The sequence below is a fragment of the Heterocephalus glaber genome, unplaced genomic scaffold (genome assembly GCF_053883595.1).
Source record: "Heterocephalus glaber isolate CG9 unplaced genomic scaffold, H.glaber_assembly_v1.0 deba00001687, whole genome shotgun sequence".
NCBI classification, from domain to species: domain Eukaryota; kingdom Metazoa; phylum Chordata; class Mammalia; order Rodentia; family Bathyergidae; genus Heterocephalus; species Heterocephalus glaber.
The window spans coordinates 8,686,891-8,709,331 of NW_028258412.1; the positions used below are offsets into that span (position 1 = coordinate 8,686,891).

The 22,441-nt window shown below is 46.4% G+C and overlaps 1 protein-coding gene and 1 gene segment (V, D, J or C); both read left to right on the forward strand.

The window, feature by feature from the left end:
- The window catches only part of LOC106009314 (Ig lambda-1 chain V regions MOPC 104E/RPC20/J558/S104-like), a 505,149-nt gene that overhangs the window by 16,372 nt on the left and 466,336 nt on the right, over positions 1-22,441 (forward strand).
- On the forward strand, positions 11,829-18,015 carry LOC101712464 (tectonin beta-propeller repeat-containing protein 2-like). The gene is given in 6 exon segments (XM_013071686.3): positions 11,829-12,285; positions 12,453-14,052; positions 14,055-14,486; positions 14,489-15,673; positions 15,676-15,973; positions 15,975-18,015. Coding segments are annotated over 6 exon segments (4,029 nt in total). The 5' UTR covers positions 11,829-11,937; the 3' UTR covers positions 16,141-18,015.

The window sequence follows — 22,441 nt, forward strand, 5'->3', positions numbered from 1 at the left end:
CCATTCTAAGATTTCATCTTACACCAGAAAGAATGGCAACCATCAAGAAGTCAAAGAATAACAAATGTTAGCATGGCTTTAGTAAAAAAGGAACCCTCCTGCAAATGGAAGGAATGTGAACTAGTACAACCACCATGGAAATCAGTATGGAGATTTCTCAGAGAACTAAAATTAGAAATTCCATTTGAGCCAGGTATTCCCCTTCTAATTATCTTCCCAAAAGAGCAAAAGACATCATATTACAGCATACCAATGCTTATAAAGGCACAATTAATAACAGCTAAATCCTGGAAGCACCCTGTATGACCATCAACAGGTAAATGGAGGCTGGGGATTTAGCTCAGTGGCATCGAGCCTGTCTTGCAAGCACAAGGTCCTGAGTTCGATCCCTGGTACCAAAAAACCCAAACAAACAGATAAATGGATAAAGAAAATGTGTTATCTGTACATAATGGAGTGCTATTTAGCTATAAATAAGGATACACTTGAGACATTTGTAAGAAAATGGATATACCTGGAAAATATAATGTTGAATAAAATAAATCAGACACTCAATGTTAAATACCATATGGTTTCTCTCATTTGAGAGATTGAAAAGTACAATAAAAAGTAAGATAAAGGATGGACAGAGAGCAAATCCTAGCAAGGATATAGAGAAAAGGCAACCTTGCACACTGTTGGTAAAGATACAAATTAGTGCAGTCATTATGGAAAATAGTATATAGATTCCTTAAAAACTTAAAAGTAGAGTTATGATATGATTGAGCAGACCCCACCACTGCGTATATATCCAAAGGAAATGAAAGCAGTATGTTGATGAAACATCTGCGCTCCCATGTTCACTGCAGCACTATGCACAATAGCCAAGAAACAGAAAAAAACTGAAGTACCATCTGGTGATGAAAAGAGAAGGAAAATGTGGTGCATATATACATGATAGAATACCACATACAAGATCTCACTTATATGTGGAATCCAAAAAACAAACCAAATATGTTCTCATGGAAGTTGAGAGCAGAATGGTGGGTTACCCAAGGCTGGAGAGAATAGGGAAGATGAAGGGATCTGGAAAAGTTTACCAATTGGTGCTAAGTTACAGTTCAAGAGAAATAAGAAGTTCTGGAATGCTACTGCCCACTAGGTAACAACAGATAACAACATATTTATACTTGAAAAAGCTAGAAGAGAGGACTTTGAATGTCTTCATTATAAAGAAATGAAAACTGCTTAAGGCAGATGTGTTTAATCTGATTTAAATATTATTAACATGTATAAATGCATGAAAATGCCACATTAAAATGCACATTTTTATATTATGTCTGAGTTAAAAATAAAATTTTAAAAAACAGAAGATCACTCGCCCTTGATTTCTCATATTACCATTCACCATGTCATGAGAAAGTCACCAGTAGGCACAGTTCATTCCTTCAAAGAGGATCAGTCTGAAATTCAGGGTTTCAAATTTAAGGAACTCTGATAGGGCCTGGGATGTAGCTGAGTGTTGCCATACCTGTCTGGCAAGCACAAGGTCCTGAGTTTGATTTTCAGTACCCCCCCAACAAAGAAAGGAAGAAAAGAAAAAAATCTGTGGCAAATTTAAGGAACTCTACTGTGTAGAGCAGCCTGTGTGAAAGGCTGCTTCTTAGACAAACTCAGAGGTTACAAATTGCCCAACTTGTCTCCTGGTAATGGCATTACTTTCTGAGTTGAGGACACAGGAGAGAAGTAGAAAGGGGCACAGGTTTGCACCACACATGTACCTCTCATCCTGGGCTCTCAGGAAGCAATACAAGAGCCAATAGAGACCCCAGCATCAACTATGGTGCCAGTAGCTCCTTTCGTCATGGTATGATGATCTGGAATCTTTTCCTTCTCCTCTTCTTCCCCTTCATACTATGCATTCACTGCCCAGGTTCATGGAGATTTCAGAGACTGGCCTTTGGCGTAACCTCTGCCACACTTTCTCATTTCTAAAATGTATCTGGTTTTGTTTCAGGATAGAGTTCTCAGATTTTGGTGACTTAAATGTTATAGTTTGGCTCTAGAGTGTACTCCAAAGTCATATGTGTTAAAGGACTAGTTACCAGCTTGTGGACTATTGGGAAGTGGTAGAAACATTAGCAGGTAACGTAAAGCAGAAAGAAGTTATGTCACTTTGAAGGGTATATTGGGGCCCTAGCCCCTTCCTCTCACTTTGCTTCCCAGCTGCCATGAGCTAACCTGCTTTGCTTTACCATGTGCTCTCTGTCATAATGTTATGCCTCACATCAGGCCCAAAACCAACAGAGCCAACTGGCCATGGATGTAAGTCTCTGAAACTATGAGCCAAAATAAGTATTTCCTCTGTATGTGTTATCTCAGGTATAGTAAGTCCCCAACTTATAAATGAGTTCCATTCAGGGACAATGTTCATAAGTCAGACTCATTCATAATCTGGCAAAGTGAGTCCTACACAGTATGCCTGTGAATCCTACAGTATATCTGTGAAAATTTGCAACTTGAATGATTGTAAGTTGGGTACTTACTGTATTTTGTCAGTGACAAAAGCTAACATAGGAACCCTTGTTGATTATGTCATTAGGAGGTCACTATCTGTGCTATTTCCAGCAGAAAGGTGAATGAGTCCCCATGACAAGGATTTGTGAAACAACAAAACTAAAGGTCCTTCTTCCAGGTCTCAGGCTCATCCACAAGGACCAGGTGCACTAACCACATTAGGGGCCTAGCCTAAGGATGAAGCTGAATCTACTACAGACTGTACTACTTAGGTTTATTTGTAAGTGGATCCTCGAGTTGTGACCAGCCTCAGTTTTAGCTTAATGATCAAAGTTTTATGACCTGAAAGGTTGTAAACAAAGACTAGTGATGCCAGAAAAACATATGCAAGTGTATGTAAATGTCAGTTAGAGCCCAGATGCAAATGTGTACATGTTGGTTTACGTGATTCCAGTCAGTGTTTTATATAATCTCTATGATTACTGCTATCAAAAAGGCCCCCAAAAAGTCAGAAAAGAAGATAAGAAAGGAAGAAAAGGTAAAGAATGTAATCACAATTGAAAAGAAGGAAACTGGAGAAATATTTTTGTGGGAAAGCAGAGCAGCTCAGTGGTATAGCCGAGTGTTACAACTCAGCGTCACAGCCAAGTGCCACAGCTCTGAGTCACAGCCAAGTGTTACAGCTTTGGGTCACAGCTACCACAATTTGAAGACTTGAGAATCCAAAAATCACTTGAAGAGTTGGAGAAACACCTTTTATTATGCGGGCAGGCTTAAAGGAGTTCGTACTCAGAAATCTGAGTGCTTTGACCAGAAATGGGAGCCTCCTTACATAGGGAACTATGGGGTAGGCGAGCATTCTCACTGAAGCAGGGGGGTGGAGTTACAGAACATTCCAGAAACATGTACCGGGTGAGCATGCTCACAGAAGCGGGGGGGGGGGAGTTAACAGAACATTACTATAAGGGAAGGGGCTTACGGAACATTCTTGAAAGGTCATGCAGTTCAAACAGTCACAAAACATTTTGATACACTGGGCAGGAACGCTGGACCACAAACTGTTACATTTCTTGGACAAAACATTTTGTGGAAAAAAGCATAGAAGCAAGGCAAGGGCAAGGCAAGGGCCATCTTATTGTGTATTATTGCTCTATCAATATGAGAGTGGCATTCATGTGACTGATCTCGATAATACGTACAGCATGTTGAATTCACCATCTTGACAATCTTACAGAGAAAAGATTTGTATAAGGAAGCTAGTGTTGCCAAAGGTGTTACTCAAATTAGTAAGTCATGATCAAAAGTGTTAGATGAGGTAGAAAGGCTATTATTAGTGTGGATAAATGAAAGGCAGATGGCAGGTTATAGCCTGAGTCTATAATTTGTATAAAAGCTGGGGTACAAATGCAAACCTCATAAAGGACAATCCATCAATGAGTGATAATGGTGGAACATTTGGTGCTAGTAAGGGGTGATTTCACAATTTTAAAGTGAGAACTGGAGTTCATAGTGTGACTAGGCATGGTGAAGCAGCCACTGCTGGTAAAAGTGCTGCTGAAAATTACGTACAACACTTCAAAATGATAACACAGAGAAATGGATTTTGCTCTCATAAAGTTTTTGACTGTGATGAAACTGGCTTTTTCTGGAAGTACTCAGGAGAACATACACTACCCAGAAAGAGAAGTGCCAGGCCACCAGCCTATGAAGGATATGCTAACCTTATTGCTATGTGCCAGTGCCAGTGGTGACCTTAAGATAAAGCCTCTCTGGGTTTATCACTCTGAGACCCCCTAGAGTGCTCAGAAAACATAAAGTCATGAGGAATAGGCTAGGGGTCATGTGGAGATCTAATGCAAAAGCCTGGGTAGCAAGAGTACTTTTTCTTGAGTGGATCAGGGAGGCTTTCTGTCCTACTGTTGAGAAATATCTAGAAGACAGTTTACCACTCAAAGCTCTCCTCATCATGGACAATGCTCCTGCTCATCCACAAGATTTGGAAGAAGAATTGGCTGAAGAATTCCCACAGCTGTACCAAGTACCTCCCACATAATATAATTCCTCTACTGCAGCTTATGAACCAGCAGGTTATAGCTAACCTTAAGAAGATATATACCAAGGAACTGTTCCTGAAGTGCTTCCAGATGGTCTCAGATACAAATTTAACCCTTAAAGAGTTCTGGAAGGAACATTACAATATCCTTTCCTGTGTGTGGTTAATTGAGAAATCCTGGGCCAATGTCTCTCTAAGGACACTGAGATCTGCCTGGAAGAAAGTGTGGCATAAAATTATACAGGAGAGAGACTTTGAAGGCTATGTAGAGGTCCCCAAGCCTTCAATTGCCCCTGTGGTTGATGACATTGTCACTATAGCAGAGTCCATAGGCTTACAGGTAGATAGAGGTGAAGTTGAAGAACTAGTAGAGGAACATTCAGAGGAATTGTCTACAGAGGAACTTCAGAAACTTCTGGCTGAGCAATAGAGAATGGCAGCTGAGGAGCTTTCTGAAGAGGAAGGGGAGTATCAACAATCAGTGCAGCGAAGTTCTTCTTCTGAAATAAAGAAAATCCTGAGAAAATGGACAGAGCTACAAACATTTGTAGAGAAGACCCAACCAGACAGAGAAAAAGCCAATCACTGGGCTAGGGATTTAGCTCAGTGGTTCCAGCACCTGCCTCACAAGTGCAAAGTCCCACGTTCAATCCCCAGTACCAAAAAAAAACCCCACAAAGCCAATCACTGCATTCATTTGTTTAATGACAATATCATGTCATATACTACAGAACAGTTTTAAAGAAAAGATAGAAACAGACAATTTTAGACTAGTTTTAGTTCTGAAAAGGTCGAGACTAGTGACCCAGAAGCAGGTCTAGTGGGCTACAGTCTCTCACAAGGAGAGAAAGGACATCAGAGAGCCAGATTCTTGATATTCTTATGGAAGGGGACTCTGTTTCCAGACAATAACCACCTTCCCTTCCTGAAAGCCAAAGATGTCAACTTGAATGGTGAGTACAGTATGAATTTGTCGTTTCTAGTAAACTAGGCACATTTTATATTTTTTTGGTGGATGCACGAGGAAAGTTACTGTTCTTTCTGGTAAATTACACACATTATACAACCCTTTTTTGTTATGAAAAGGTTAGTAAAGGTGTGCTTTTGTAGGTTCAGAACACATTATGGGAATTTCCATTATTTCTTATGGGAAAAATAGTTTTGACTTACAACCAACTTGAGTGACAACGAGCCCTCGTGAATGAATTGAGTTTGTAAGTCAAGGGTCCACTGTACAAGCAATGATGAAACTATGTAATGTGCTTTCTAGAATTCAGTGAATAAGAAATGCATTATGGATAATGGGAGCTAATTTCATGAACTGAAGAAAATGAATATGTAGTACAGAAAACTAGAAAGAATCTGGGTGTTTTGAAATTAAAAAGAGGATCACTATAACTCCCTTCAATAGATATAGGAACACTACATACATAGAATATATGAGAACCCAATGAGGGAGTTCTTTTAAAGGAGTATAAAAATTTATGCCTATGTCATTACTATCAAGAAATAAATGAAGATACTAAGACACAGAAGGAGAGTTTCATCACTTCTCTTGAGCATGTTGACTATTCCAAGTAAAGGAAACTCTAGGTACAGACCTATCCTGAGACCAAAACACCAAGCAAGTTCTGTCTCAGCCCTCCAGGAAGATTATGAATATATAGTAGTATCATGCTATACCTAACCAAAACAGCTATCACAATGTTTTTTGCTATTATGGGGTGGTGTGTGTGTGTGTGCATGTGTGTGCATGTTTGTGCGTTTGTGCATTATTGAGGATAGAACATCAGGCCTTATGCATGCTAGATAAACACTCTACAACTAAGCCACATTCCTATTCCTAACACAGCACACTTTGATGGCCTATAACCCATTTAGACATAGCTATATTCCCCGAGAATAGCATAATGGCCATTTAGAAGACTAAATTATTGGCTCCAAACATTAATACTACCAATGTAACAGGAGTGTTCAGGAAGGTTAATCTGTAACTCCCACCATTGTATGTTGGGTGGGGAGTGTGGGTGGGCAGATAAATTGTTTCTTTAGTTCATAGGACTTCTAGTTTTAAGAAATAGTGCTTTGTCCCATCCCGCGGGTAAGTCAACGGAGACCCTAGAGGGGGAGTGAGAATGACAAAGGACAGGGGACACGAGAGATGGAGACAAGACAGGTTTCTGATCAAGTCTCGTTTATTGCGGAAGCTGCTACAGCATATATACCGTAGGGCTAGAGGGAGGGAGCAAGGGGAGGGTACTGGGGCTACTTCCTTGTTGCCGGGTAGACTTGCAGCAGGCTTAGACATGCCCGTAAAAGGCACTCAAGAGTTCTAGCGGGGGGGGGGGGAGGCCCCCCACAGTGCTTGAGATATTACACATAAGGAATACTACCTGGGGAGCCTGACCAACATTCAGATCTGATTTAGATGAGACTGGAGACTTAAAGTTAATACTGTAATGAATAGAATTTTGAGAGGTTTTAGCAGAGGGTGAATATATTTTGCACATGGGAGTTATGTATTTTGTGGACACAGGATGTCCTAATGGCTTTCAATTATGTTCACAGAATTCTTTGATATTTTTTCCTTCAAAGGTGGAGTTTAATCCCCCTCTCCTACACAATGAGGTTAGACTAGTACCTCATTTCTAATGAACAGAATACTGTAAACATGAGTGTAACTGAGGCCTGCGGATGCGGTCCTGAGGTTGTGAGTCACGCAGAAAACACCAAATCAGCCCGTGGCAGATAGGCAGGTCTGCGGACGTGGTCCCGAAGTTGCCAGTCGCACTGAAAACACCGAATCAGCCTGCATGCCAGGAGCAATCCACTGGACACCCCCACCCTGCTCCTTTGGCCTCTTCTCTGTACAGCCACCTGGTTCTACACTACAAAGACACAGAGGACACTGGACCACCAGACCACCGTACTGGAGCTAATCAACTTCTCACCTTTTAAAGAATTCCTGCCCAGAGGTAGGGGCTTCTGAGCCACCTGCCCAATGCTCCTGGTCCAGAGGAAGGGGCTGCCCAGCCACTATCCCTCCCACCACTCCCAGCCCAGAAGAAAGGGCTTTTGGGCTGCCATCTGACCCACCTCTCCTGGTCCAGAGGAAGGGACTTCTGGGCCACCAAATGTCCCACTGCTCCCGGCCCAGAGGAAGGGGCTTTTGGGCCACCATCCCTACTGCCACTCCTGGCCTCTGGCCCACCTCTACCAGCTCAGAGGAGGTGAGCCACACAGATGCCAACAGCACCCCCCTGCTCCCCCAGTCAAAATGAGAAAACACATAAATAAGTCTCAAAACCAGACTTCAAGATCACCTACAGCAACCCCAAAGGGAAATGAGATGGAACACTCTGATACTCAACCACCTGGACCCACTGAACTGGCAACAAAAGAGGATCTGGAAAAAATGAAATCAGAAATCATTTCTCAGATAACAGGAGAAATTGTGCTCCTAGTGCAAGACATGATTAATAAATCTAGAGAGGAGCTGAGGAACACGATGGAATTCCAACATAGGAAACAAATGGAATCCATAAAACACATGCGAATAGATTTCCAGGAGATGAAAAATTCCACTGAAAGTCTACACAGCAGAATGAGCCAATGTGAGGACAGAATTTCAGATATAGAAGATAAGATTGCAATTAATGACCAGGAAAAGAAAAATTGCTTCAAAATTATAAGGGAACACAAGAAATCGATCCAGCAGCTGCTCTGCTAGATGATGCAAAGAAGAATAACCTAAGACTGATTGGAGTCAATGAAGAAACAGGAGAGAGTGCAGATGACATTAAAAAACTCTTCACAGAAGTAATGGCAGAAAACTTCCCAAGCAGGGGAAAAGAGCTTGACATACAGATAAGTGAGGGATATAGGATTCCAAATAGCCTTGATCAAAAAAAATCTACACATAGGCATATAATTGTTAAGATTCCAGAAACTCAACAGAAGAACAAAGTTCTCCAAGCAGTCAGAGAAAAGAAACAAATCACATACAAAGGAAAGCCCATCAGAATCACAGCAGACTTCTCAATACAAACCATCAAGGCAAGAAGAGCTTGGAGTGACATATTCCAAGCCCTAAAAGAAAACAGCCTCCAACCCAGATTGATGTACCCTGCAACGCTATCTTTCAAAGTGGATGGAGAAATAAGATACTTTCATGACAAAGAGCACCTTAGGACCTTTGTGAATACCAAACCATCACTCCAAAGAATTTTACACAATATCCTAGGAACAGACATTGAGGATCACAACCCCAGGAAGCAAAGCAGAATGAACCCATCTGGCATGACAAGAAATTAAATGTAAAGAGGGAGAACCCAACAAAAAGAAAAAGTCATGGCAATGATAAGTCAATATGTTTCCGTTGTAACCATCAATGTTAATGGTCTCAATTCACCAATCAAAAGAAATAGACTGGAAGAATGGGTCAAGAAGCAAAATCCAACAATATGCTGCATACAAGAAACACACTTAATTCAAAAGGAAACTCATAGACTGAAAGTTAAAGGGTGGAAAACAATACTCCATGTGACAGGAACCCGAAAAAAAGCAGGAGTAGCTATCCTCTTTGCAGATCAAGTGGATTTCAAACCAACAATAATTAAGAGAGATGGAGAAGGACACTACATCCTTGTAAAGGGAAGAATCCAAGAGGAAGAGATGACAATCATAAATATCTATGTACCAAACACTAGTGCACCCAACTATATAAAACAAATACTAACAGACATGAAAAGTCATATATGCACTAATACAATTGTAGTGGGGGACCTCAACACCCCACTGTCACAAATAGATCAACTAGAAAAAAAATAAGTAATGAAATACTAGAACTCAATCGAACTCTTGAACAAATGAGCTTAACAGATGTTTACAGAGTCTTCTACCCCACAAAATCAGAATACACATTCTTCTCAGCTGCACATGGGTCATTTTCCAAAATAGACCACATACTCACACATAGAACATGTTTAAGTAAATGCAAAGGAATTAAAGTTATCCCCTGTATATTATTAGATCATAGTGCGATGAAATTGGAGATCCACAGCAAAAGAAACTTGACCAATTTGATAAACACGTGGAAATTGAACAACACACTTCTGAGTAACCAATGGGTCATAGAGGAAATTAAAGAAGAAATCAGACAGTTCCTTCAATTAAATGACAATGACAATATAACATATCGGAATCTATGGGACACAATGAAAGCAGTCTGAAGAGGGAAATTCATAGCAGTGAATAGGCATATTAGGAAAACAGAATGAGCCCAATTAAACAACCTGATGCTGAACCTCAAGCTTCTAGAAAAAGAAGAGCAGGACAAACCCAAAGCTCATAGAAGGGAGGAAATTAGAAAGATCAGAGGAGAAATCAATGCAATGGAGACTGAGAATGATACAAAAACTCAATGAAGCCAAGAGTTGGTTCTTCGAAAGAATCAACAAAATTGACAAACCCTTAGCCAACCTTATCCAAAGAAAGGAAAGAAAAGGCCCAAATCCATGCAATTAGGAATGAAAAGGGTGAAATGACAACAGACTCAGCAGAAATCCAGAGGATCTTCAATACCTACTTCAAGAACTTATACGCTAATAAGATGGAAAACACAGAAGAAATGGACAGATTCCTAGATACATATGAATTAACAAAGTTGAATGAAGAACACCTAAAAATTCTAAACAACCCAATATCAACCAATGAAATTGAAAATATAATTAAAAACTTAACAACTAAGAAAAGCCCGGGTCCTGATGGCTTCACTGCTGAATTCTACAAGACATTTAGAGAGGAACTACTGCCACTACTGTTTAAACTCTTCAATGAAATTGAAAGGGAATCAATACTCCCAAATTCATTCCTGGAAGCAAGCATCACCTTGATCCCCAAAGGAGAGAAAGACCCAACCAAAAAGGAGAACTATAGGCCAACCTCACTAATGAACATCGATGCAAAAATCCTTAATGAGATACTGGCAGATAGAATGGAGAAGATCATCAAGAAGATCATACACAAAAGCGGTGGCAAACGGCGACCAGCAACTGGCCCCTGTGAGACAAGGCCAGCAGCTTGGGGTTCCTGCAGCCGTCCCGGGCCACCCCCACGGCACAGTGAGGTCACAGAGGCGTCTTGCAGCCCCACCCCCACCCGACGCTCTCAAAGCCGGGGCGACCAGCGACTGGCCCTGGTGAGACAAGGCAAGCAGCTCGGGGTTCCTGCAGCCGTCCCGGGCCACGCCCATGGTACAGTGAGGTCCGCTTAGCTACACGGGCGCCTCCAACGCTCAGTCCCATCCGTGCCCCCCCCCCCCCCCGTAGCATCGCCTACCTTCTGGCTTTTTTCCTACCTCGTCCCACACTACAGAGGCACAGGAGAATATAAAGACCCTTGTCCTGAGTGCCACAAGATAGAGCAGAAGTTAGTAACAGAAAGAGGGCTTCTCAGGCTTCTGGAAGAAAACTGAAGCTCAGCAGAAAAGTAAAGAGAATCTCTACAATAAAGGCACATCAGACCACTGTACTTGGTCTGCTGCTGGCTTGCTGAGACTCATTGACTTGTGTATGCACAGAGATTCCTACATTGCCTACTGTGACAACAGAGACATACCCTGAAGGAGGCCCATAATTTCTATTGCTATTTGCAAAAAAGAAAAAAAATTTTTTTTTATTTTTAACTCTTAATTTTTACTTTTTTTTCTACTCTTCAAAGTTTTATTTTTCTTTCTTTTGTCTTTTCTTTCTCTCTCTCTCATTCTCTCACTGTCTGTCCCCCATTGCCCCTCATCTCCCCATTTGTTCCTTTCTGCACTGAAGTCGGATTTCTCCCTTACTGTTCTTTCCTTCTCTTGGTTATCATTAGGTTTAAAGGAAAGGAAATCCGGTATCCAGCCTCCCTGTTGCTGTTAGGTGGTTCTAGTCACATCTTTGCTCTTTCATTCTGCCATTTTCTCTCGCCTTTAACAACTTCTTAGAGTTTGTGTGATCTTTCTGTGTCTTCTGGCCTCACTGCTCATCTTACCTGTTCTTTCTACCTGTCCCTCCCTCCCCAACTCCATTTAGCTCCCCACCCCGAAGGGGAAAGATCCTATATTGAAGAGCTTATTCATTATAAACTTACATTGGGTTGGTCCTTGGTTTTAATTTAACTCACATAGTTAAAAGTGATAGATGAGGCAGAGTCGTTCGCCGCTGGCCCAGCCGGGGCCCTGTTGCCAGGGAACGAGCTCCCGGCTGCCCCTGCGGCCCCGCCTCCATCCCCGCCTCCCGGGCCGGCGGGGCGGACGAGTCTGGAGGGGCTGCGTGGGAGCCCCAGCTTTCTCTGGATGAGGAGCACGCACCCCCTTTCCTGCTGGAAGACTATGTGCGGAAACCGTGGCCATGGCGTCGATGCCAGACCCCGTGACCTTCCGAGAGTTCTGTCCACTGTACCGTCTCCTCAGTGCCATCCCCGCCAAGGTGCAGAAGGGCTTCCGCTCCCTGGTGGTCTACCTCACGGTGCTCGATGCCAATGGGGACTACATCGCGGTGGGCAGCAGCATCGGCATGCTCTACCTGTACTGCTGCCGCCTCAGCCACATGAGGAAGTACAACTTCGAGGGGAAGACGGAACCCATCACCGTGGTGAAGCTGCTGAGCTGCTTTGATGACCTGGTGGCAGCCGGCCCTGCCTCTGGGAGGGTCGAAGTGTTCCAACTCGTGTCCGCACTGCCAGGGAGGAACAAGCAGGCAGCACTTTTGTTCCCGTGTGGACCTTCGGCATAAAGCACTTGAGGCCTGGGGACACCCTGGGTGTCCTCTCTGTGGGTCCCAAGCGGGCAGATGGAGCGGTCGCCCCACAGCCCGAGCCCCAGCGGTCACACTTGCCTCGCCTTTGTTTCATCGCCTGCTGGTAGCTTTGGAGATTTGACGTCACCGGGGTGCACAGAAACAGCATCACGGCACTGGCCTGGAGCCCCAATGGGATGAAACTGTTCTCGGGAGATGACCGAGGGAAGATTGTGTATTCCTTTCTGGATCTGGACCAGGGGCTCTGCAACTCACTCCTGGTGCTGGAGGAGCCGTCGTCCATCATGCAGCTGGATTACAGCCAGAAGGTGCTGCTTGTGTCCACCCTGCAGAGGACTCTGCTCTTCTACACCGAGGAGAGGTCTGTCCAACAGATCAGGATGCAAGCAAGGAAGAGTACTGGAAAATTTGGTGCTTGTTTTATACCAGGACTGTGCAAGCAGAGCGACCTCACCCTGTATGCGTCCAGGCCTGGGCTGTGGCTGTGGAAGGCTGACAAGCATGGCACTGTGCAAGCCATCTTCATCCTGAAGGATGTCTTTGTGGGTGGGGTCACGCCCTTCGAGCTGTACCCACGTGTGGAGCCCAAGGACAGGGGGTGCTGCGGCTCTCCCAAGAAGCACCTGGGGCTGGTGTCCTGCTTCTTCTGGGAGGGCTGGGTGCTGAGCTGGAACGAGTACAGCATCTACCTTCTGGACACCATGAGCCAGGCCACCATTGCTGGTTTGGAAGGATCTGGTGATATTGTGTCTGTCTCCTGCACAGAAAATGAAATCTTCTTCTTGAAGGGAGATAGGAACAGCATTAGAATTTTGAGCAGGCCTGAAGGACTAGCATCAGTAGCAAAGGATGGTCTGGAGGTGGTGAGACGTCTCGAACATGTCCATGCGCAGTGTCTGGAGAAGCCCCTGGGGGTGGCCACCTTGGAGACCAGGCTCAGAGGCTCCTCCCTGGCCAGCTCAGCAGCCAGCGAGCCCCGGAGCAGCTCGCTCACCTCCACTGACAGTGGCTCCAGCCTGTTGCCACCTGAGCCCCCAGCCGCCCCGGAACCTGGCAAGGGTGGCCAACCCACCCCACAGAGATTCAGCGCCATCAGCTTGGAGGACTTCGAGCAGGAGCTGGTTGTGAAGCCCATCAGGGTGAAGAGGAGGAGGAGGAACAAGCCAGAAGGCGGCGGCAGTGATGCTGTTCCCAGCTCCCTGGAGCTGACACCCTGCTCCAAGCTCCCCAGTGGCAGCCCAAGGTCCCTGAGCATAGACCAGCTGTCAGTGGCCTCAAGTATCCTGGGCAGCAGTGTGGACCAGCTGAGCACAAAGTCACCCGACCGGAAAAGCAGCCTTGGGGGCAGCGAGGTGAATGGTGTCTTGCTGGAAAATAATGATGCTGAAACGTTTAGTGTCCTGGAGGTGCCCGAATCTGTCCCCGATGTACTGGATAAAGACAACGTTGCCACTGAACTTCCACAGTGTCACCTCTCATGCAAGCTGGCACTGCTCCCTGGGGTGTTGACATTGCCCTTGCTCCCGAGGGATGGTGTGGAAGGCGGAAGTGACCAAGGACACGAAGAACAGCCTGTTCCTGTGAACACTGAGCCCAGCCCCGGACAGGTGCTCTGCCCAGGCCAGGCCAGCTCTGCCCAGACCCCCAAAGGGGAGGACATGGAGGCCAAGGGCCCCCAGAGCCCCTCTCCAGAACCCTCACTCCTGGACTTGCTCACGGCGACTCCCAGCTCCAGCTGCGCCCCGGGGCAGCACAGTGGCTGTCAGGGATCCTGACTATAGAGGGCATGGAGCGGGCCAGCAAAGAACAGGACGGCCCCGGCCACCTCAGCGCAGACCCCTGGCCTGCTGTCTCTGATGATGACACAGGGGAGCAGGAAATGGCCACTTCCAAAGGTGACAGGGGTGGTGAGGGGACCCTGGTGGCTCCTCTGATGACCTCCTTGGCGGCCAGCACCCACAAGCCTTGGCTCGAGCTGCCTTCCCAGGACCCAGGCCTGACATCCAGTGATGAGGAGGACATCTACGCCCACGGGCTGCCATCTTCCTCCTCAGAGACTAGTGTGACAGAGCTCAGAGCGGGTCGCTCCCTGCAGGACCTGAGCCAGCCAGGGGCAGATGACCCCACCCTGCTCAAGTCGGATCAGGAGCCCTGCTCTGGAAGATCGAGCAGGAGTCCAACCATGCTTTCGTGTGTGGGAAAGTTACCATCAAGGGCAAGTGGCACTGGTACAAAGTGCTGCCCCAGGCCGTGTTCGTGTCCCTGAGCGATGACACGGCCTGGATCATCAGGACTAACGGTGACGTGTACCTGCAGACAGGGCTCAGCGTGGATCGCCCCTGCACCTGCACTGGGAAGGTGGACTGTCCTTACCCGCTGGCCCAGATCGCCGCCCAGAACTTCGTGGTGTGGGCACTGACAGAGCAGAGGGCCCTGCTCTACCGTGAGGGCGTGAGCAGCTTCTGCCCCGAGGGGGAGCAGTGGACGTGTGACATCGTCAGTGAAAAGCAAGCCCTGGAGCCCGTCTGCATCACTCTCGGGGACCAGCACACCCTCTGGGCGCTGGACATCTGGGGAAAGCTGTGGTTCAGGACCGGCATGGTGCCCAAGAAGCCGCAAGGAGACGACAACCACTGGCAGCAGGTGAGCATCATCGACTATGTGGTGTTTGACCAGTGCAGCTTATTCCAGACCATCATCCATGACACGCACTCAGTGGCCACGGTGGCCCAAGTGCCCGTGGAGAAGGTGGCGGACAAACTGCGCATGGCATTCTGGTCCCAGCAGCTTCAGTGCCAGCCCAGTCTGCTGGGGGTGAACAGCAGTGACGTCTGGATCTCCTCAGGCAAGAACGAGTTCCATGTCCCCAAGGGAAGTCTTATAGGCACCTACTGGAGTAATGTCGTTCCCCAGGGGACAGCGTCTGCGACAGAATGGGCCTTTGTGCTGGCTTCTGCGGCTCCCACCAAGGAAGGGAGCTCCCTGTGGCTGTGCTAGAGCAGCAAAGACCTGTGCAGCATCAGGGCCCAGAGCGTGCAGTGCCGGCCATCCACAGTGCAGCTGCCGCCCGACACTGAGGCGTGCGCCTACGCCGCCTGCCAGGATGCTCTGTGGGCCCTGGACAGCCTCGGGCAGGTGTTCATCCGCACGCTGTCCAAGAGTTGCCCCACCGGCATGCACTGGACAAAGCTGGACCTCTCCCAGCTAGGAGCCGTAAAGCTGACCAGCTTGGCGTGTGGGAACCAGCACATCTGGGCCTGTGATTCCAGGGGCGGAGTTTACTTCCGGGTCAGGACCCAGCCTCTGAATCCCAGCCTGATCCTCCCGGCATCATCGAGCCTCCCGTCCAGCCCACCGGAGTCACCTTGGTCAGCGTCCACGCCAGTCCCAACGACCAGATGCTGTGGGCACTTGACAGCAGGTGGAAAGTGCATGTCCGCACCGGGATCACCGAGGAGATGCCCTTGGGCACTGACTGGGAACATGTACCAGGGTTGCAGGCCTACCAGCTGGCACTGAGCACCAGGACCGTGTGGGCCCGCTGTCCCAACAGCGACATTGCCCGCCACTATGGCGTCACAGACAAAAACCCTGCTGGCGACTACTGGAAGAAAACCCCTGGAAACGCATTGTTTCACAGTGACCTCGTCAGATGAGCTGTGGGCAGTGGGGCCCCCCAGCTGCCTCCTCCAGCGGCTCACGAGGACATTCATCCACGCACCTGGCACCCTGAGGAGCAGCCAGGCGGCCGCCCCTCACCCTGAGGACCTGGAGGACGAGTGGGAGGTCATCTGAGGGGCCACACCTGGCCAGGAGAGGCCCCAGTGCTGGGCCCCACAGTGGTGTGGGAGCTGGCCTGGTGACACATGTCCACACCCAGCCACACCAGCACCCACTCTTGTCATCCATCTTGTTCCTGTCTTGTTCGAGAACCCACAGCCTCAGCTGGGTGTCCAGAGCTGTCACTGCAGCGGCAGCACCTGTGGCCTCTTGCAAGGTCGCTTCCAAGTGGGGACAGGGCTGCTGCCCAGTTGCATGCATAGCTCCTCCTGTGCAGTCAGGCTCTGGTCACACCTGAGGCTGAGTGTGGGAGACGAGGGAGCCTCCCAGGCAGGAGGAGCCAGGGCTGTTGGCAGGGACACTGTGACAGCAGTGCCAGGTGACGGGGGTGCAGGTCAGCGCTCCCGGCATCGTCGTCACATGTCCCTGTCCCTCCCTGAGATGCGGCACCTTGGCACATTCCACGCTGGGCCAGGCAGGACCAGGTCACCCACATTTGTGGCACTGGGCTGTGTGCAACAACATAGTGCCACACACCTCTGTCACCTGCCGCCCCACCACCAGGGCCGTGTGTGCCAGGGACAGGAGCCACACACCCCTGCCGGGCTGGCAGCGAGCTGTGAAACACTGTGGGAGTGAGGCTGAACTGGTGCGGTGTGGCCGTCATAAAGCCAGACATCCTCTGAGCGGGACTGCTGACTATAGCCTTTGTGTTTGTTGTAGTACAAACCCATGTGAGATACCTCATCTGAAACTGAATCTTACATGGAGAAACACATCTTCTGGAAGTAAGGAGGCCTCTGGTCTCTCCCCATGCTCTGTCCTGCACCTGTCTAGCCTGCCATCCTTGGGGCCTCGGTCTGCACCTGGCACTGCCCTCTGGCACCCAAGCCCCAGCCTGGGGCTGGGCCAGTCCTGGCTGCCAAGGCTGCTTTTTTTAGCCACCTCTGCCTGGCGACACTCGATGCTTCTGCTGGGTGAGCCATCAGAGCCCCAGCCATGGGCAATGGCAACAACACAGCCTGTGACAGGGCCACCAGCCACGCAGGGGAGGGCGAGAGGCGGTGGCCAGCTCAGGCCATCCTGCACCTCCACAGAGCCCTCCCGGGAGTCATCAGCACTCTGCCCTCCCAGGCCCAGGGACGTTAGTGCAATTAAGCCAAGTCTGTGGATTCTTTAAACTCCTTTTACCTTAAGTGCGGTGTGCAGTTTTCTTCAGTTGTGCTTTGAGATGTGCAATAAACTTGACTTTTCCCAGACCTGGGTGAATCTGGCCCAGAGCTGGGAAGAAGCCCCCTCTGAGGGCCCAGCTGGGGACCTTGACCTGACCAGTGCTGCACCCCTCGGCGGGCACAGGCTGTCTCCCCACAGCCAAGGGCAGCTCTGCAGGTGCAGTAGGCAAAACCTATACCGGAAGTGCATTATGGGAACCAGCGTTTGAAGTGCCACATCCAAGGCCCTGCACAGCAACTTGAGTGAGAAACATCAGACCTTGTCAAGAGATGGTGAGGCTGACAGGACGTAAAGCCTGAGGGGTCAGTTGTGGTGTGCACACCTGCAATCCCAGCGCTCTGGGAGGCTGAGGCAAGATCACACATCTTACCCCAGCTTGGGCAAAGTAATATCAAACAGATTAAAAAAATTTAAAATTAGAGGAAGAGACAATCTCTGAGTCATTGATGGCAAGAGCTTCCTAAACTCACAGTTTAAAAAAGGGCTGGGGATACTGTTCAGTACGAAGGCCGTGGGTTTAATCCTCAGTACTGAAAATGAAAGAGAGAAAACCTGATTAAAATGGGACTCATTCACACTCCGGAACAGAGTAAGCACATGGCAGCAAGACACAGTCTTCGGCCAGGGGCTGAAGGCATAGCTTTCTGTGCTCTGCGTCCACACCTGGATGTTCTCCTGTGCAGCAGAGGTAGGAGGGCCCCAGACTGGGTGAATGTGTGGCCAGCGCCTCGCAGCTGCATGCACCTCCCTGGGCTGAGCCTGACTCAAAAGTGGTGTCACTTGCCTGGGGACACAGGTGGCGCTGGACCTGAAGCTCAGCTTCGCAGAACTGCAGGCCTGTGCTGCTGGGTGACACCACAGCAGGTGAGCACTGCAGGACCAGTGACAGGAGCCCCAGGTGGGCGAGGGCCACACTGCATGGCTGGGGTCCACAGGAGTCTCGCCAGACAGCAGGGAGCACAGTGCACAGAGTGGCAACTTCACAGCTACTGCCATCACTGCTTAGTTCTGGGGGCAAAGGAATAGAAATGGATTCAAGAAAGTTAAAACTGGGGGCATGCCGCCTCTGACTTACTGATGGCAGAAGCTTTCTGAACTCAAAATTGATGGGGCCAGGCATGGTAGCACGGGCCTGTCATCCCAGCACTTGGGAGGCTGAGGCAGGAGGATCACCATGAGTTCAAGGCCAGCCTGAACTACTATACAGCAAGACCTTGTCTCAGAACAAAAAACTGGAGAAAGCAATTGAAAATCCATATAGATTTGATCAGAGGTCCTGTGGAGGCGGTTCAGCGGCAGAACACCTGCCTAGTGTGCACAAGCCCCAGATTTGATCCACTGCACTGTGTGCAAGTGTGGCATTCATGTTCACCTCAGAATCACCCAGACCTGCAGGGGGCAGGTTCTAGGCCTGGCGTGGTTAAAATGTTCACCTCCAGGGTTCCAGGGAGGGGGCACATCTGGCACTGGCACAGGGGCATTTTAGGGCACCGAGACGCAAGTGTGAACAAAGGTGAAAACACTGCACAACCATCACAGATACCTGGCACCCACATGGGGACCACAGAGTGGGAGGGGACCCACTCATGCAGCCCGCTGGGGAAGCCACAAGCCCCACCCTGGAAGTCTGTCCCCAGGAAGTCTCGGCAGGGGACACAGGCACTACTGAGTGCCAGAGCCATTGTGCGCAGGACCTGGGAAGGTGTTCATCCTGCCTTGTGGCAGGTTTGAAACTTCTCATGGTTCCAGGGGCCATGGAAACAGGTCCTCCACTCGGGACAAGAAGCTGGTGTCATGGTGTTTGCTTGTAAGCATACACCTTTTCATATCTGTCGAATTTTGAGCCACGTAAATAATTTATTTATTCCAAAAATAAATTTACATTTAAAAAAAAGTGATAGATGAATAACTACCACAAAGTGTCATTTTCTAAGCTGTGCTTGATGCTATGGTATTGCTGACTATATCATTTGTGCTAACATGTTGTGATTGATCTAATTAGTTTTCCTTCCTGGTATAAGAAAAATATAATAGCTTCAGAGTCATTAGAGTCTCAAAACCCAAACACAAGCCATATCTAGAAGACATCTCTGAAAAGCAATCATTCCACAAGGAGTTTTTAAACACAAGCAACAAAGATACCTACATTAAGCGATCTTGAAATACCAACCCAGGAATTAAATCAAGGACACTACCAAAAACAAAAATGAGAAGACACTTAAGCAAGGCACAAATGCAGGCTTCCATGCCACAAAAAGGAAATTCTGGGGGAAATGAGGTGGAAAACTCTGATAAGCAACCACTTGGACACCCTAAACTGATAGCACAGGAAGTAACAAAGCAGATGCATGAGGCTCTAGAAAAATTCAAAACAGAAATAATCTCCCAGATAAATACAGACATGGTGAGCAGAGTGAAAGACATGATTAGAAGCTCTAGAGCAGAAACAGATAAGAAAATAGATGAGATCAGAAACATGCTGGAAGCTATGAATGCCCAGCATAAAAAAGAAATGGAAAACATGATCGCTCAACATAAGAAAGAAATGGAATCCATGAAACAGATTCAAGCAGATATTCAGGAGATTAAAAACTCCATTGAAAGCATGCAGAGCAGACTAAGAGAATCTGAAGACAGAATATCAGGTATAGAAGACAGGTTTGTGGTTAAGGACCATGAAAACAGAGACTTCTTAAAGATAGTAAGGGACCATGAGAAATCAATCCAATAGCTGCTAGATGATGCAAAGAAGAATAACATAAGACTCATAGGAGTCCATGAAAAGAACAGGAGAAAGCACAACAGACATAAAAAATCTGTTCACAGAAATAATAGTAAATAACTTCCCAGACAGAGGTAAAGAGTTGAACGTACAGATAAGTAAGGCATATAGAACTCCATCCAGCCATGACCAAAAAAAAATCTACACCTAGACATATAATGGTCAAGATCCCAGAAACCCAACAGAAGAACAAAATTCTACAGGCAGTTAGAGAAAAGAAACAAATCACCTACAAAGGAAAGCCCATCAGAATCACGGCAGATTTCTCAACACAAACCCTCAAATCAAGGAGAGCCTGGAGTGAAGTATTTCAAGCCCTAAAAGAAAAAAACTTCCAACCTAGACTGTTGTATCTGGCAAAATTATCTTTCAAAATCGATGGGGAAATTAGATACTTCCATGACAAAGAACACCTGAGAAATTTCATGAACACCAAACCAGCACTACAAACAATTTTAAGCAATATCCTAGAAAAAGACAATGAAGGTCACAACTCCATGAGGCCCAACAGAGAGAAGACACCATGCAAGGTAAGACACTAAAGGGAAAGGGGGGAAAATAAGAAATAAAAGAGCCAACAACAGTAAAACATCATGACAAGGATGAGTCAATATCTGTCAATTATAACTATCAATGTTAATGGCCTCAATTCACCAATCAAAAGAAATAGACTAGCAGAATGGATTAAGAAGCAAAACCCAGAAATATGCTGTATACAAGAAACACACCTAACTCAAAAGGAAATCCATAGACTGAAAGTAAAAGGATGGAAAACAGTTCTCCACGCAACAGGAACCCAGAAAAAAGCAGGCATAGCAATCTTATTTGCAGACAAAGTAGATTTCAAACCAAAACTAATTAAGAGAGACAAAGATGGTCACTACATCCTTGTGAAAGGAACAATCCAAAGAGGAAGAGATGACAATCCTAAATACATATGCACCAAATACAAATGCCCCAACTATACAAAACAAATATTGCTGGGGATTTAGCTCAGTGGTTTCGCTGCCTGCTTCACAAGCACAAGGACCCGAGTTCGATCCCCGGTACCAAAAGAAAAAAAAAAAATTCTCCATAGTTGATTTTTTGGGCCAGGAATTTAGTTCAGTGGTTCCGCTGCCTGCCTCTCAAGTGCAAGGTCCTGAGTTCAATCCCAGTACCAAAAAAAAAAAAAAAAAGTTAAAAAAAATATTAATGGCCATGAAAAACCAAATAAGCACTAATACAATTGTAGTGGGGGACCTCAACACCCTCTATCACAAATAGACAGATCAACTAGGAAAAAAATTAACAATGAAATTCTAGAACTAAATGAAGCTATTGAACAAATGGACTTAATAGATGTTTACAGAGTGTTCCACCCCACAAAATCAGAATACACATTCTTTTCAGCTGCACACTGGTCATTCTCCAAAATAGATCACATGCTAGCTCATAGTACATATCTAAGTAAATTTAAAAGAATTGAAGTTATCCCCTGTATATTATCAGACCATAGTGCAATACAATTGGAGATCAATAACATAAGAAACCGCAAAACACCCACAAACACATGGAAATTGAACAAAACCCTCCTGAACAACCAAGGGGTCACAGAGGAAATTAAAGAAGAAATTAGACAGTTTCTCCAAGTAAATGAAAATGCCAGTACAACATAGAGGAACCTGTGGGACACAATGAAAGCAGTTCTATGTGGGAAATTCATAGCAGTGAATGCCCATATTAGGACAACAGGGAGAACTCAGTTAAATAACTTAATGCAGAACCTCAAGCTCCTAGAAAAAGAAGAGCATAACAAACCCAAAGCTTGTACAAGAAAGGAAATGATAAAGATCTGAGCAGAAATCAATGCAATGGAGACTAAGAGAACGATACAAAAAAATCAATGAATCAAAGAGTTGGTTTTTTGAAAGAATAAATAAAATCGATAAACCTTTAGCCAACCTTATCAAAAAAAGGAAAGAAAAGGATCAAATACATGCAATTAAGAATGAAAAAGGTGAAGCCATAACAAATTCAGCAGAAATCCAGAGAATCATCAATACCTACTTTGAGAACCTATACTCTAATAAAATGGAAAACACAGAAGAAATGGACAGATTCCTAGATACATATGAATTCCCAAAATTAAATGAAGAAGATATAGAAATTCTAAACACCCCAATTACAATGAGTGAAATTGAAAATGTAATTAAAAACTTACCAACAAAAAAAAGTCCAGGTCCTGATGGCTTCACTGCTGAATTCTACAAGACATTTAAAGAAGAACTATCACCACTACTATTTAAACTCATCAAGGAA